Source organism: Nyctereutes procyonoides, unplaced genomic scaffold (genome assembly GCF_905146905.1).
Source record: "Nyctereutes procyonoides isolate TBG_1078 unplaced genomic scaffold, NYPRO_anot_genome, whole genome shotgun sequence".
Lineage (NCBI taxonomy): Eukaryota > Metazoa > Chordata > Mammalia > Carnivora > Canidae > Nyctereutes > Nyctereutes procyonoides.
The window spans coordinates 33714877-33731886 of NW_026575134.1; the positions used below are offsets into that span (position 1 = coordinate 33714877).

At 48.3% G+C, this 17010-nt stretch overlaps 1 protein-coding gene across 1 annotated transcript in view; it reads right to left on the reverse strand.

Annotated features, from left to right (window-relative positions):
• Nucleotides 1–11991: 11991 nt before the first annotated feature.
• The window catches only part of KIAA1549L (KIAA1549 like), a 256705-nt gene continuing 251686 nt past the window's right edge, over nt 11992–17010 (reverse strand). The window contains exons 21-24 of the mRNA XM_055300923.1: nt 16046–16143; nt 13551–13699; nt 12285–12436; nt 11992–12170 (exon numbers count right to left, since the gene is read on the reverse strand). Of these exons, the coding sequence (XP_055156898.1) occupies nt 12114–12170; nt 12285–12436; nt 13551–13699; nt 16046–16143 (456 nt within the window). The 3' untranslated portion in view covers nt 11992–12113. The remainder of the gene's footprint in view (nt 12171–12284; nt 12437–13550; nt 13700–16045; nt 16144–17010) is intronic.

Genomic DNA, 17010 nt, shown 5'->3' on the forward strand with positions numbered 1-17010 from the left:
AGCCACTGACCTGGATGGGACCTCTTTATGCTCTGAGGAGGGCCTGTGACCAGGCATTGGTTTATTCTGTTCCAAGAACACGGTCATGAATAGGCTGGAACTGCTTCTCTGGGGCCCGTGGATGGCCAGTGGAAAGTTCTTCTTGGCTCATGAGCTCGTGCTTGAGGCTGGGACGGCCTCTGAGACCACAAGGGGTTCTGTGGTGCTTTGACAACTCGCAGTAGGTACTTCTGTGCAGTTGAGTTGTGAAGAGGATTCCATCTCCCCATAGGGAGGACGGAGAATGAGAAGCAGGCAGGTTTTGGGGATACGAAAGCCTTTGCTTTTTATTTTACAATAAGAAAATTCTAATAGCATATGAACGCTCTTTTCCTGGAGGCCACAGATGTAGGAATTAGAAAGCCAAGCATCACGTGTCAACAGCTACCGTCAGAGCTCCCATTCAGTACTTGTCTTTGCCTAGTGAGTATGTAATGTGATTGGTGGGGAGCCCCAGTCTGCGTGTTCCACCCAGAGTGACAGCACATGTATGCATGCTCGCGTGGTCTCCAAAAAGTAAACAACAACAAAATATGGCCCCAGATGAGGCTGGCTTTTGTGGGCAGTTCCAATCTTAGGAATATCTTTTTTTTTTTAATTATAGAGTATTTTTTTTTAATTTTATAGAATATGTGACATGTTAGTTCAGTGGATGGAAGGAGCTAAAGTATTTCACTAGAAAAGACCAAATTATGAAGCTAATACTTTAGTAAGAATACCTACATACTTTCAAAGCCGTTTCAGATACACACGCTCCTCACACTCACCAAGGGAGGTAGGAAGCGCAGATGTCGTTGTACTCATTTCATAGATGAGGAGTCAGAGAACGGTTTCAAGTGAGTTGCCTAAGGCCTTGACTATTTATGCCGTTTTCAAAATTTCCAGACCAGAGAATGATACTCTGGTTCTGTTTGGCACAAGCCTTCTCTCTGCATATGGGTGGAGGTGAATTTAGACATAAGGAAGAGATAAAGGAAATAAGGTGAGGTCACAGTTAATTTATGTAAAATACACTGACAGCCTCCTTCTGTGATTTACAAAAATCTGGCCAAGGTCAGAGGATGAAAATAATCGATTTCTAGATTTCATTATAGAATGGCTTTCACAAAAGTATGGGTTTGACCCATGGAGAGAAATTTTGCCCCATCACACGTTTCCCTGCCTTTGAAACCTGCACAATCAGAGCAACCTAACATTGTCTGAAAGAATTTGTTTCTGGCACTGTGACTCCTATTTCCTAAATATTCCTTTCCAGAAGCCCCCTACATGTTAGCACTTACCACAGGCTAGGATTCTATTCTGTAACCATTCACCTTAAGAAATCAAGAGACCTTTCAATTCTCAGGACACTAACTTATTATATTTTGAAGGGCAGAACCACAATAATATCAATTTCACTCAAAATGAATTTTGTTTCAAAAGGCTCTACAGAGAGGCTCATCAGTTTCCTCATCCATGCAAGTGTGTGGCCGTGAGCTACATTAATAGCACCTGAGCTAAGATCATGCGATTCAATTTATAAGAATTTATTGTCTGCTGAGCAAGATGTGGTGCTTCCTGGACCTTGGCCAGAAATTGTTCTTAGGCCCACAGGTCTTTTCAGTAGTACTGGTGCTGGGACGGTACGTGGTTGGGGCAGGGCTGGCCTGTCCACCAGGGTTTCAAATGTATGTGTTCCCACCTGACGTACAAGTCAAGGATGACCTCTCCCTCTGCAGCAGGGTCCACAGGGATTGCTCACCTGCTGCGTGGTGTCCTAGAGTGCCGGTCAATTCCAGTCCCGAGGAGGTCCCTTCTTTTTGAAGGTTTTGCCCACTTACATTCCTCCTCTGGGTACTAGCCCCAGGGTCAGTCCAGGGGGCATGCCTGTCTTACACGACTCCGCCCCCTTGGTTACTGGATAGACACATGACCCAAGGGTGTCTCACCCATAGGTAGATAGGTAGATGAACTGGACCAATCAGACTCTTAAGATTTGGGCACAGAGATGGTAATGAGAGAGGGGGTGAGTACAGGAAAGAAAAGGTGGTGAGGCATGGGTCCTGGGATGGATTTTCAGCTGCATATACAGTAATGAGAAAACAGAGAATGCTAGGAGGCCAAGGGAAGCAAGAGAACTGAGCAGATACACAGAGAGAAACAGAAGAAAGCCCATATGGAGAGAAGGTGTGAGAGAAAGCAAGAGTGAGATGGCTGCAGCCCCTTCCCATATGGGAGCTGTGTTTAGTTTCTGTGAAATGGCCCTGTAGTCTCTCCATCACCCCCCACACTTTGGAGCAAGTCTGAATAGGTTTCTCATCCTTGAAAAAAAAATCTTTGACTTCAAGGCTGGACTAAATGAGAGAATTTAATTTCTAACTAACACTTGGGCCCGAGTCAGTTATGCTCCAAGTTAAGTTACTATATTTCCCTAAGAGTGTTTGGTTGTATTTTGTAAGCAAGGTCCAAACTGTCTTCTGGTGTGTGGTAGAAGGAACAGATTAAGTTTAAATTATGTTCTCAAACTTTAGAAATAGTACCTGTTATTTTATTCATTAGACATTGAGTGCCTGAGTAGAAAAAAGGTGCTTTAGATAGAGAAAAACAGCTTATGTATCTACAATCAACATTAAAATTTTTAATCCATTTCTTTAATTTCTGCCTGTTAGAGAAGTATTTCTTGAAGTCAGGTACTTAAATTCCTGTCTTCTTCCATCTATACTCTCATTAAAAAAAAAAAATCACAAATCTAACTGCTTCCTATCCATTCTTCCATCAAGACTACTCAGAAATTACATGCCCTTCTGTCGAATTCTTCAGTTGACAAATGCACAATATAACTTCCAGGACCAGAGAACTGCTTCTTACATCGTCCACCCTGTCTCAGTCAGCCCGGGCTGCCATAACAAAGTATCACAGACGGGGTGGCTTTTGAACAACAGAAATTTATTTCTCACACCTTGGGAGGCTGGAAGTCCAAGATCAGGGTGCCAGCAGGATCAGGGGCTGGTGAGAACCCTCTTCGGAGTTGCAAGACTTGACTTCTTACTGTATTGTCACGTGGCAAAAAAAAAAAAAAAGAGGGCAAGAGGGCTCTCTGGGATCCCTTTTATGAGGGCACCAGTCCCATTCATGAGGCCTCCCCATCATGAGTTAAATACTCCCGAGGCCCTACCTCCTAATACCATCACAGTGAGGCTAGGATTTTTAACATTAAGTCCATAGCACACCCTGAAAGAGAGAACTTCCTGTTCTACAGGTAACCGCCGCCATCTCAAATGCCAGCTACCAGGGCACACAAGAGCCTTTTATGCTTCTGCACCAGGGGGTTGCCTCCCCTGATGCAAAGCATAGAACCTGCTAGCTCATAATGACCAGTTGTCATGGCTTCCCTGCCTCCTCATGTGGGTCCATGGCACTGAGAGAGGAATACACCCCTGCGGTCCTGAACAGCAGTGGAGAATACCATTTCCTTGCTGGCGCTCTCTGGAAAAAGCCAACATGCACTTCTTTTCAGGAATGCACAAAACTCACATCAAACCAAGTTCTGGAAAATGTTTATTATGCCACAAGTGCATCGTCCTCTATACACTGTATCTGAAGTCCTTTACACACCAAATCATCTTTTTTCGTCAAGAGAATGTAGGGCGTCCCTCATATGACCCTGGTCTACCTTTTAAACTTCCTAGCACAGTTCAAGAAAGGCGTCACAGACATGCGTGCAGGCAGCATGGTGAAATGGAAAGCAAGTTGAATCATGAATCAGCAGGCTTGGGCTGGAATCCTTGAGCAGGCTGCTCCACTTCTCTGGACTTCCGAGTCCTTCTCCAAGACCGCCAAGGTCCTCTGTGGCTTCCTCAACTGTTGGGAGGCTCATGAGGAGTGTAGAGCCTCTGGGCTCTCATGGAACTCTATTTTCACTTCCGTGACATGCTTCCGCCCACCTGCCTTTGCTCAGAGGCAGCTGTCCAGGCATCTGTCCCCTCCATGAGGTCAGGGGGCTCTTCAGAGAAGGGACCGCCTCTTAGTCACAGAAAATCTAACAATGGCGGCTGTCTCCCCAGTGGTGGAAAAACCATGAACAGATTGATTCCTTTTCAACTTAAGGTTTTCCTCCCATGTACTTTTCTTAAACCTGTGGTGTCTAGTTTACGGGAGTGTCTGATTTAGCACGCTATATTTCTAGCCGTCTCAGTTGACTAACTCAGTACTTCCTGGGGTTCTGCAAAGACCACAGTGATTTGTTTCTCCATCCTCTTAGGAAGCTGGAGCCACATGGCAGCACACTGTAGGCTCATTCTCTGTAAGTCACTGGAACATCCAAAGCTCAGACACTGTCTTTGAAGCATCTCTTTTAATCCCACTAAGGTCTTGAAACTTCATTGTCACATACAGGATTTCCAGGCATTTACCAAGTAGACAAAGTACTGGGTTGATATCATTGCTCTGATGAAATATTAATATTATTGATAAGGCGGGACAATGTGGCTGACTTTATCAGACTCATACCATTTGCATGAAAAGGCTGAGTTTCTTTGGCTCTTTGTTCATTCAAGTGCATTGAATACCTATTTGGATAGACTTAGGCATTGTGTTAATCTGTCAATAAAATCTTGCACCATCCACAGTGTTTTGCAAGCTGATTTAGGTTTTGGACTACAACAACTGGCCATTGGTAGAAATATACCATATATACACATGGAAATTACAAAAATACATTTTATTTATAGCTGATTTTTTTTTTTAAGTAACAAAAAACTAACACTATGAAAGATCAACCAGCATACCAAAAGGACACTACCTAATATCATCTGAACAAGAGACTTGTCTGGGGGATTCCATGACACATCATCTCTGGAACTTTCCAGAAAGGGCAATTTGCCACTGGGAAGTAAAAACAGTTTCTTTGAAAAGTCTGTGCTTTGACAGTTTGAATCTCCCATTCTAATCAGTTCCATTCCTACTCTTCTCTCAACTTTTAAATTTCCACCTTCTCTTGGTTAAAGACCAAAGAAACTCATGAGGAAATGGCAAGATGGGCTCAGAAGGCATGGACACAGCTGAAGCTAGATGGGTCATGGGTGAAGGCAGGACAGGACCTCGTTCTCCAACAGGCACCCAGGAAGCCCCCAACAGAGTTGGTGAGGGAGCCACAGTGCTCCCTCCTGGGGGGCCACCCAAAGCCAGTGGCTGTCGTGCCTAGGAATTGACAGTCAGCAGCTGGTGCCTCGGGGTGCGAGGCAGTGTCCACCCAGCACTCTGGGGACCGACTCACCACGTCAGGGAATGTGACTCACCACATCACGGTCCTAAGCTCAGCGAATGTCCTCCTGCATCCATTGACTGACTACAGGGGCAGGGAAGGAGGGAACTGCCAAACTCCATACACTTTTAAAAATGTTATTTACATTTAAACGTAAATCAACAGATTTTCTACATTCAGAAGCTTCTATAAACAGAGGCTGCAGCAGGGGGCGGGGGTTGGGGGGAGACTGGGGATTCACTATTTCTGCTTCAAACAGGCATCAGTTACTCCTTCCTTCTGGGTCACTTGGCAGCACGTGCTGGGCGTCGCAGAGACAGGTTTTCCTGTCAAGTCGATGTATCTATCATCTCAAAAAAGAGAGAGAAGCTCTGTTCTCAGGCCACCTTCATTGCAGGGCAAAGAAAACCCTCCAACAAATGACTGTTTTTCTTTTGTAGGATCCTAAAAGCTCTTAGCACCGATTCTCTTTCAGTTGGATACCACCTCGCCGGGCCCTCGAGTTCCAGAAACGGCAACACCTTTTCAAAAACCTGTCGACAAAAGCCCGCCATTCCCTCTCATCTTCCCTCCTTCTTGGCCTTTGTTTAACTCACGGGAGGGAAAAAAGAGTCAGGACTATTTAGAGGTGTAGTCATGGACGGTCCCGCTTTCCATCCCATCCATCTGACTTTGAACCTGAACCTTTAAGAGAAAAGGACTCAAGTTTCTTGGCCCGAATCAATGCCTCCTTTTACAAGATCAGAGGCAATTTCAACGATTACAGTCACAGCTGAACAAGAGAGAGAGAGAGAGAGAGAGAGAGAGAGAGAACAGTCTGGTGCTTAATCAGATGCCTGCATTGCCTTGAACACAGAAACAGAGCTAGCATGCAGAACTCACCGAGGAGAGGGCAATGTTCTCCCCCTTCCGGTGACTTATTAAAATGTGGCATTGGACAGGGATCTGCAGATCAGTTAGTGTGTCTTGTGACTAAGGCTCTGGAGGGAAATACACCCACAGTTCAAACATCTAACTTCACAGACTATCAAACATACGGTCCCACGCAGGGACTGCTTGACATACGATCAGCTGAAGAAGCCAAGAATCCAGGGGTTCCAGGGTCTCCTGTGCCGCCCACAGGCCCACTGTTCACCTCTGTGGAGGGTGAGAGGGACGCACAGGGGTCTCTGCCCCAGGTCCCAACACGTCCGGCCAAGGGACCTGAAGACCTTTCCCTCCGAGTCGGCAAGTTCCACGGGGCCCAGGCCTTAGACCTGGAACTCGAACATGTCTGTCTGTTTCTTGGCCAGCTTGGCCACCTCCTCCCGGATGGCCTTCACGAGGGCGGCGGTGGAGATGTTGGTGAGCGGTGCGTCGGCCGGGTCATTCTCGGCGAGGCTCTGCTGCGAGGCGGCCGTGGACGGCGCCGGGGCCTGCTCCAGGCTGGGGTGCAAGCCCGCTGGCTGGCTGTACTGCCGAGGGAGTCTGGAGGGCGAGTTCTGCTGATAACGTGACCGGGGGTAAGCCTCGATGTACCCGGGAGGGGGACCTGCAGAGGGGGTCGAGAGAAAAGGCAAGGGCCTGGATTAGGCAGGGCTCGGGGCACAGGACACGCTCGGGACTGGACGCGGGGAGGGTACCAAAGACCAGGGAGGAGACGCCGAAGAAAATGAAGACCACGCACCACCGTGCACATATAAAACCTTTAGGACACACTGGAGATGCTGGGTGGATGGATTAAGTAGGGGGGTTTGAACCTTGCTACAAATGCTAGAACATTCCTGAGTCACCACACCTGAGGCTACCCGGCTACCTTTTTAACATAAGCCCCAATCCGGCAAACCCAAGTGATGTTCTTCGTGGAGCTCAAAGGACTCGGGGATTTATTAACCAACGGTAACTGCTAACACTGGAGTGCCAAGGGCTGTGCTAAGGGCTTTCCTCACAGTATCTCAGTTGCTTCTCAAGGCAATAAGCTAGGAGGTAGATATTGTCATCCTTATTTTACAGTAGAGGACACAGAAGCAAAGAGTGCCACAGCCTTAGGTGACATGGTTGACAGGACACTGAGACACGCTCTGAGCAAGTCTGTCGATGCCACGGGCTAGGAGTCAGTCACTGCACTGTCTTGGATCTGGGTGATCCTGGTTTTCTTGAAAACCAAGATTTCCTAAACAATTTTTCTCCTTTTATTAAATGTGGAAGCCATGTACTTCCATACTTGCATGCTTAAATATATGGACACTTCTAGTAATGAGGACAAGTCAGTGATTTGGAATTCAGGACCAGCTTTCCCCCAGAAACAGTGCCACACATGGGGCTGCTATTCCAGGGCAACCCACAAAAAGCCTTTATATCCTATAATATTGGCTGGAACCCTGTGGGACAAGTGCCTGTGGACAACGAGGGCCCATGGTGCTGTGGGGAAGAGACACGTGTGGGGAGTCAGGTAGAGAAGCAGCTCAGCTGAGTCTGGAACATGAACAGGCTGTTGCCAGGAGGACAAGGCTGGAGGCGCCTTCCAGCAGAGGAAAACCAAAGGCAAAGGCATGGGGGTGCATGGAGGATGGTGTACCCGGGAAACTTCAGAGGGTTCGGTCTGACCAGAGAGGATGTATGGGGTGTGGGAGAAGCTGAGGATCAGAAAGCCGAGTGCCAGGCTACGGAGTTCAGTTCTCTATGGCACACTTCTGGGAAGTACAACACGTTCCCGGTCTTTACAGAGACACTGGTCTGGGCCCTGGTGAGGACGGAGTAGGATGGGGTTGGGTGAGGAGTCAGAAATTCTGGACGGGAGAATGTAGAGCAGAAAAGCAGCCTCCCTCCACTCCTCGCCTGACATGTTCAGACAAGCCCTCCTGTGGAGGCAGAGGAGGGGCCTGTATTTTCAAAAGGACACTCCGGAGGTGGACTCACGGGAAGTCGAGAGTTCTGAGGCTACATCAATGGGCTAGGTGAGGGCCAGTGAGGACCCGAGTGAGAGACGAAGCAATAGGATGGATGTCCTAAAGTTTGGGGCCTTAATTTCTCAAGACTTGGCAAAGAAAGACAAAGTGGCAAATAGGGGCTAATGGTGGGTCTTTCACCACAAGGGCTAGACATACTTCCCTTGTAGCTTGGAGGAAAACCAGAGTCGAACTGTCTGTGTCCTTGGGCCACAGGTGCTGGGAATGCACAAGTGACTGGGGTGGGGGGTGGGGGGGGGAACAGAGCTAAGGCCAGGACAGGGCATTTGCCCACCAGGTCTCAGCTCAAATGTCATTTCTTCTAGGACATCTTCCCCAGCTCTACATTAGCCAAGGGTTCCCTGGAAGGTGCTTCCAGGCAGTTTTTCTAGAGTCAGTCATTGCTCATGATGTCATCACCTGTCTCAGGCTGTCAACTTTATAAAGGTAGAACTGTGTCTTGCTTGCTCATCATAGGCACAAGTGCCCAGAATTATGCATGGTACAGTGGGGAGTCTCTCAGAACTTGGGGTTCCGAGGAACACAGTTTGAAAATCACCAAGGGATAAACAGATGGTGCCATATGTTTGTGAGGGAAGCTGTCATCTCCCCTTTCCCTGCATTTCAAGTTCAGCTGGAGCTGAGAGTCAATGTCTGACTTTGAGACCCCTTGGCTCTGTGGTGTCAAGTGTCTTGGCGCCAGTGGCCGGCACGGGCAGGGATACCTGACTCCACTGGAGTGGCCTTGGGGTAATATTCTGGAGCAGAGAAGATGAGAGGATGAGAAACTCTTTTCTCCCTAATAGTAGATCCAGGCTGTAGCCTTCACAGCTTGCTGGCCAAAATTCGGGGCTGGCAAAGGCCACTCTGTCCCTAGGCAGTACCTAAGGTGGGCATCACCTATTGATCACAGCACATCCCTCCCAATCCTTCATCCAGCACCAAGGATGAAACCTAAGCATCAAGCCCAGGTTGAGGTGATTTTATCTGGGCTAGCTCCTGATGTCTGGATACCTGGGATCAGGAAGGTCAGACACCCACATGACAATGGGGGCTTTCTCCTTCTCCAATGGATGTGGAAATGGATGCCACCTCCCCTGCCAACCAGTCCCTCTGAGCTTCCTGTACTTTCTTTTATGTGTGACAAATCACCTGTGCTCCGGGCTGTGGTTCTCGGCTACTGTGCTCCATGCATGGACACGGTGCCCTGCTTAACTGTAGGTGATAACTAGGGCCCAGGAGAGGCCCATTTAGGCTGTGGTGATCATATTCCTCTTAAAAACAACTAATAGAAAACTAACTCTCCCTCACACAGAGAGGGATGGACCCAGAATGGTCGAATCATCCTGTCAGGAAGGTTGGGTTTTGATTTGCTGGGTTCCCGTTCCTTCATCTGGAAGGCAATATGAACCCACAAGCATCTGGAAGTGGCCATGAGCCCAGCTAAGCTATCATCTGTGTCTTGAGGGCAAGGGCCCAAGTTTTGGAAAATACTTCTGTTGACTCCTGCAGAGTACCCAGTGGAACTTTCCATGCAGAGGGTGAACCGACAAAATCATAGGTTTACTGCCTAATTGTCACAGTTAAGTATCATCCATTTTCAGAAAAGCACACATTATGTTTAGGCTGTAAGTGGAATTACGGAGTCAAGTAAGCTCTGAACTGATCGACTCATACCCAGTGGTTTCAGCTGTTTAAAATAGCTGAGCACGACAAAGGAAGTAAAAAAAAAAAGGCCCACAAACAACCCAAACAGATGCTATAAAGTCTCACACTAAGATGTGTAGACTTAACAGTAGGGAATCCCTATAGTTACTCTTAAAGCTTATATACTCCAACTTGACGATTCTAATGAGCTCAGACATGCCTCATTTGCAGATAATGGCCCATTAGGAAAAGCATATCCAAAGGGTGAGTGTACCTATGGAAGTGGTGACACTGACAGCAATAGAAGGTCCAGTTGGGAGCAGGGTCAAACAAACAACAAAAAACAAAAAACAAAAACAAAAAACAAAACATATGGAGCCCTGTAACAACTCCAAAAATTACAGTAGTTGGGAGATGTTTGATGTAGGGGCAATAATCCTAACCACCAGAGCCCATCTTACAAATGTCATTTTAGTATAGTAAGGCATGAAAATGATGGCGAATCATTTGTTAAAGACAAATTAAATTATATTCCTCTTTTAAAGATGGAGGGATGGATATAATTCATCCTGGAATTTTTTTTAATGCAAGATAGCATATATTTTACGTGCTTTGAAAATTAAAGGGATAAGCTTTGATCATCAGGAAAATTAACATATGTAGGATAGTTTTTTCCCCGGGGGTGTTGTTAGGCTGTGGCATCACTACAATAAGGATAGACACCAACCCCAAAGCTGAGTTGAGCCTGTAGAGGTGGAACGTATGGACATCAGGGGTTTGGACAAAGAGAAAAGATGGCCCAGGCCTTGCATATCATCAACATGTCTGCTAAATCTAGGATATATTTCAAATGTTGGGACCAGGGCACCCCCAGTGGCGCAGCGGTTTAGCGCCGCCTGCAGCCCGGGGTCTGATCCTGGAGACCCAGGATCAAGTCCCGCATCAGGCTCCCTGCATGGAGCCCGCTTCTCCCTCTGCCTGTGTCTCTGCCTCTCAGTCTCTCTCTCTCTCTGAATAAATAAATTAAAAAAAAATACTTATAAAAAAAAATGTTGGGACCAAGCCCTAAAATGATGCACAGCACCAGGGGACCCTCAGTCTGCCTTTCTTATCCATGACGGATGATCTCACAGAGGGATGGGGGGCAACTTGCAGTAGAGGCCATCATTGTGCTATTTTTGTTTGCTAGATTTGTTTCACTTAGCAGCCCCTGACAGGTGACTCCGAGGCAGGTTTGGGTGTGACTATCCAGGTTCATCTGCTTGCAGCCTCTGGTCTAGGCCAGGCCAGGTCCACTGTGCCATATATTCCTACTTATGATGGAGGATGGAACCAGGCATCGTGACAAGACAGTCCTTTGCTGGAAGTCAGGCAGGATGCCTTAGGATCAACGTGCAAAGTAATTCAATCTTGAGTTTCTAAAACTGTATTTTTTGTTGTTTCATCTAAAATTTTTACAGAGCTTTATTTTTATTTTTTATGTTATTATTTTTTAAAGATTTTATTTATTTATTCATGAGAGACACAGAGAGGGAGGCAGAGACACAGGCAGAGGGAGAAGCAGGCTCCCCGTGGGGAGCCTGATGTGGGACTTGATCCCAGGACCCTGGGATCATGCTCTGAGCCACAGGCAGATGCTCAACCACTGAGCCAACCAGGGGACCCCAGTGAGCCATGCAGGTGCCCCAAATTTTTACAGAATGTTAAAACTAAAAGGAACATGGGGTGCCTGAAGTGGCTCAGTCAGTTAAGCATCTGCCTTCAGCTTGGGTCATGATCCCAGGGTCCTGGGATAGAGCCCTGTGTCAGGCTCCCTGCTCAGTGGGGAGCGTGCTTCTCCCTCTCCCTCTGCCCCTCCACCCACTCATGCTTTTTCTCTCCCTCTCAAATACATAAAATCTTTAAAAAAAAAAAATAAAAGGAACAAAATTGAGAAAGGCTTTGGGGCCAGACTGAGGCAAGTTTGAATTTTAGCCTTTGTCTCTTAGCACCTTACTATAGCTGTGTGGCTTTAAACAGTCAAGTCACCTGACTAGGCCTCAGTTTCCACATCATGGGAATCATAATACCTACCATATAGGATTGCTGCAAAGATTAAATAAGATAATAGAAATAAAACATCTAACAGGGTGTCTGGCACACAGAAAATAAAGTATGATAGTTATAATAGCCATTTATTTGTTTGTTTTTTAATAGCCGTTTATTTGATGAAGGTCAAGGTGGAACCTGGACTGGAAGGCAGGTCTCATGTTCCTCTGTCAAAAGACATCCCGCCTGACCACACCGTCTCCTCTAAAATGGCTCACGTTAGCCACCTGGTTGGTGGGAAGGGAGTTGAGATAACGAAACACTGTCTCAACCTCTCATCCATTTTCTCCCTCATATGTGTCCAGCAGGCAAGACTGTGAGGGAATCAGCAAGGGTCTCACCGAATCGGCCCACTGGCTCGGGAGCTCATTCTCTCCTGCATAGGACATCCAGGCCTGGCTCCTGTAGGATGAGGGAGGCGTCGGGATGAAGTAGCCGGTAAATCCGGGTCTGTTGGCAGCTGGGATGGCGAACACTGCCGGCACCGTATTACCTGGCATGGAGGAGATGGATGGGGAAGATTAGACCAGTGCCCCACCCACGAGCTGGGGGAAGCTGGGAACAGAGGGGAACTCTGGCATGGTGGGGAGGGGGTCATGAGGTGCGGAGCAGACCTTCCCCTGCAGCCCTAGCCCTGCTCACCTGCACAGTCATCTGCTCTGACTCGGACCTGGTGTTCTAGAGAAATGATGACCCAATTCCCTTCGCTGAACCCTCACCAACTCCCCCATCCATCCCAACACCTCTGACCTACTGGCGAGAAGGGACACCTCAATGTCCAGATAGTTTTCTCCCAGGGGGAATAGGTATTTTTAAAAAGAAAAGGAACCAAAAGGAAAGGACTCCACTGATGGAATTTCTGGACACAGTGAATATTTTAGGAAGTGTTGGCAACTGCTTGTTTACAGTTTTTTAGCCTAAATGGTACACTTTGAATAGACCACAAAAACCAATTAGGGCACGGATAAACCTTGACGTTCATTTCAGCATCGTTCATAATGGTGAGAAATTGGAAACAAGCTCATATGTCTCTCGTTAGGGGAAAAGATAAACCGTGGCATAGCATATCATCGAGTACCATATGGCAGTTTAAACAAACGACCTAGATCTACGTGTACGTACCCATCTTGAACACAAGGCTGAGTCAAGAAAACAAATGCAGAAGGACAGGCATAGTTTGGTATGACATCCGTGCGTGTAAAACACCGAGAGCCTTAATACACACTATTGCATATGCACTACTGCAAAAAAGTTACACCCTCAATTTAAGGATTGGGATTACCTCCGGGAAGAAGGGGAATGAGACAGGGCTGGATAGTTCTATCTGGAATGCTTTAAAGGTACATAGAATTTAAGAAGAAACCCTGAAGTCCAGCAAATGGTAACATATACCCTGACTGTTATCACATATCTTCCTATTTTTGTCATATTTCAGGTCTTTTAAAGAAATAGAGCAGCAGCTCTTCCAGCCAGGGCTGCCGCAGTCAGATATAACAGTGGCCTTGATTGCTGAGGGTGGCAGGTAGCAGGTGGCCTGTGCAGATCTGGGGGTGCAGGGGAGTGCAAGGAGCACCGGGGCTTTTTCCAGGGTTTCTCTGCTTGCCCACCTGAGTAATTTAAAGCCGACTGATCCAACTGCGCCACAGACACCGGGCCTCTGGACACCTGCGCGAAGGAGGCGCTGTCGTGCAGCTGGGCCGGCTCGGGGCCCGCGGACTCGGCCATCCTGGTCTTGCTGCCCACGTCGGAGGTGGACCTGGGGGCGCACGGGAGGGGGTGCATTAGCGGCTCCCCAGGCCCCCCCACCCCATGACCGTCACGGGGGGGGGGGCCTCCAGGCCCCAGGAGGGCGGGGTCCCCAGGCCTGGATGTGCCCCCCAAATGACAAAGGAGGCCAAGGCGCCCAGACCCTGAGCGCCCCCCAGCTGGAGTCACTTGCAGATAGTCAAGGTCACTGCTCCCCCGAGGTGGGCTGTCGTGTCCCTGGGGAGTAGCACACTTAATTTCCACATAAAGATAAGCCAAGCAATTAGCCCTGGGTATCAGCAGGGGGCTGGTGGCCCGGGAGGGGATGACATCATCGGCAGCCAATGAGGAGGCTCGGTCTGGATGCGGGGCCGCTCCCCCTCCAGGCACTGGGGCTGGTGACCTGCGGGTCGCCGGATGTCCCCCTGCTGCGCCAGCAGCAAGATCCCCAAGACTCCGGAAGCTCGGAAGCTCGGGCTGCTCTGGGAAGCCGGAGCCTAGCAAAGGCGTTATGAAAGACAGAATTTTTTTTTTTTTTTTTGGTCCCAAAGGCAAGCAGAGAATCCGGCCCATTAAACACATCAGATTTCCACTTAGTGCTCCGAAAGCCAGTACATAGGGGGCTGCCAGCGTCTCACCCTCTAAAGGGTACGTTAGCCGGTCTCTATCCTCCCCTTCACCCAGGGGCGTCAGGCTCTCCTACAATTAAAATGGGGGCAGCCAGGGCAGCCAGGGCAGGTGGCGGGCGGCCAGCCACACGGGCACCCTCTGAGCAGTGGAATGCCTGGTGCTGCAGGTGCAGAACAGAGCCGCAGCGCAGTGGTCTGGGTTCTAGCTTCTTCCCCCGGCTCAGCCTCAGTTTCCTCGTCTGTGAAACAAAAGGGGTGGGTGACCCCCTCGCCACGGCTCCTCCCAGCTCTGATCCTCTGAGTCTGTATGGAAAGCAGGCACCTGCTGATACCTGGCAGACAGTGTGGAAGGGCAGGGGAGGAGACTGGTGGTTGAGAGAAGGAGTAAGAAATAGATACTGGCCTTCAGCAAATGACTGATGGGAACCTCCTTGCATTCAGAATTCTCAGGGATAATTAAAGTAACCCTCCCACTAATGCCCGCGGAAGGTTAAACACAGGGGCTGTGATGACTGGAGGCTATATCAGGGTGGGTGCTGGAGGCTCGGTGAGTGTGGGGTCTCCCTTCCTTTCTCGATCCCTCCCCGCCTTTCTGCTGGTTGCTCTCTCCCACATCCCTGGCTTCCCACATACTATTCCAGGCATCTGCTACTAGTTTAGAAAACCCTCCCCAAGAAAATTCCTGGGTTGTGCTCCATACACTCAGCTCCCCTGGAGGAATCCCAGAGTCGCTGCGATCAGTTAGGCCCTTGGCCTCACTTTACAGGGAAGGAAACGGGCCAGACAGTTGAGGCGACTTCCTAAGCTTACACAGCAGGTTAGGATGGAGCCCTGGTCTGCTGCTTCCCACCCTGCCCTGAGCTCCATTGGAGCCAAGAGCTGGTGTCTACGCACAGCTCGGCATTTTAAAATCGCTGGAAATGAGGGCAGGGTCATTTCTGAGGGAAACTCATTTTTCTTCACCAGTTTTGCGAAGGTCAGACCTGTGGTCCCCAAATAGGGTGTGGCTAGCATTTTGCAGGGGAGGCTAGGGCGGGGGGGGGGGGGGTCAGGACAGTGGCCTAGCCCCATTCCAGGATACAGCTGTATCTTTAACCCTGGATCTGATGCCTATTTCGGCATCTCCAGTGCTCGTGGAGTTTGCATTTCTTGCCTGTCTTTATTTAAAACATGTGCTTGTTCTATCATTACAGAACAAAGACAACATATTTATTATATCTGAGTTATATCTTTATACCTGAGTTAATTCTTAACACATATCTGAGTTCACATGCTCTCAGCCTCCTGTTTTGGAAGTCAAGAGTTAGGGTGGGTGCCCAGACACGCTACTCCTTGGCCTCTTGGACACCACCTCTAAGAAACAAAGAGACTTCTGGGTGCCAAGAGATGCCCAGACTGGAGGCAGCCACCATAGTGGCCTGAGCTGGAATAATTTTCAGGTGTTAAAAGTCAGGGAATGGGGCTTTTCAGGGTATAGGTTGGTTGACCTTGGGTTTCTTCAATTGTGCGTTCTACAGGACTTCTCATTTCAAATGATAAGAAAGTTGGTCAACCCTCTCTGTGCTCCCACTTCCCTCATGGTACTTGGGGTGCCCCAGGGACGCGGTTGTCTGTACAGGTGATGCACCCTGAATGGAGCAAGCACGAAGGGAATCTGTTGTGTCAGGGTACACAGGACCAAATCCTTTCCAGACATTCCAAACAAGGCAAAGAAAGGAATGTGTTACCGCCTGAGAGAAGCAACAGCCACAGGGCCTGTCCGGGGAGGTACAGGTGGAGGGGGAGAGCCCATGACCATTTCAGGAAGCTGGGAAAACCTATATGCCTGTGAAAGAGACAAGCAATAGAGGAAGATCTATTAAAACACACTGTCAATCAATACATAGGTTCTAAAAACAACAACAACAACAACAAAACCCCAAAAACCACACAGGTTCTTTCCTTAAAAGGAAAGCAGACTTCCAGGTCAGATTTTCCTTTCTTCTTCCAACTCTTCCTTTCAATCTTCCTTATGTCCCCAGCCCCTGCTTCTATATCATCTCCAGGCATGCTCCTTGCTTGGACCATCGTAGTCACAGAGTCCTTCAGCTGATCTTACAATAAGCCAAGTTCTTTCCTGCCTCTGACTTTTATACATGCTGCTTCTTCTCCCTGGGATGCTTTCTCCCAGTTCTGCCCATGGTTTATTCCTCCGTCTCGTTCAGCCAGCCCCATGCTTCCCTAGAGCCCCACTTAGTCTCTCTCCATATTCTGCTTTATTTTTTGTCATAGCAACTGTCACTCTCTAGTATTTTATCATTGCTTGATTATTTATTATCTGTCCCCAGCTAGAGTGTAACGAGGGCAGGGGCTTTATTGTCAGCTATATACTCATGCCTGCAACGGTGCCCAGTATATTACACATGATCAATAAACAGCAGATGAATGAATGAATGTATCACCGATAGTATTTTACTTTCTGGCTCATGGAAAGCAGGTTTAATGGGAGGAAAGCAACAGATTTAGAGTCAGGAAGTATGGGTGGAGGCCTAGTTTGCTGATAGACTTTATGTCCCTAAGCAAGTTAGGTAACCTCTCTGGGCCTCGCTGTCCTCTTCTCAAATGGGGACAGGATGCCTAGCTCCAAGGGGCACTAGGAAGATCAGGTAAGTCAGTATACATCTTCCACAATCTATAAAGCACTATTCAAAGA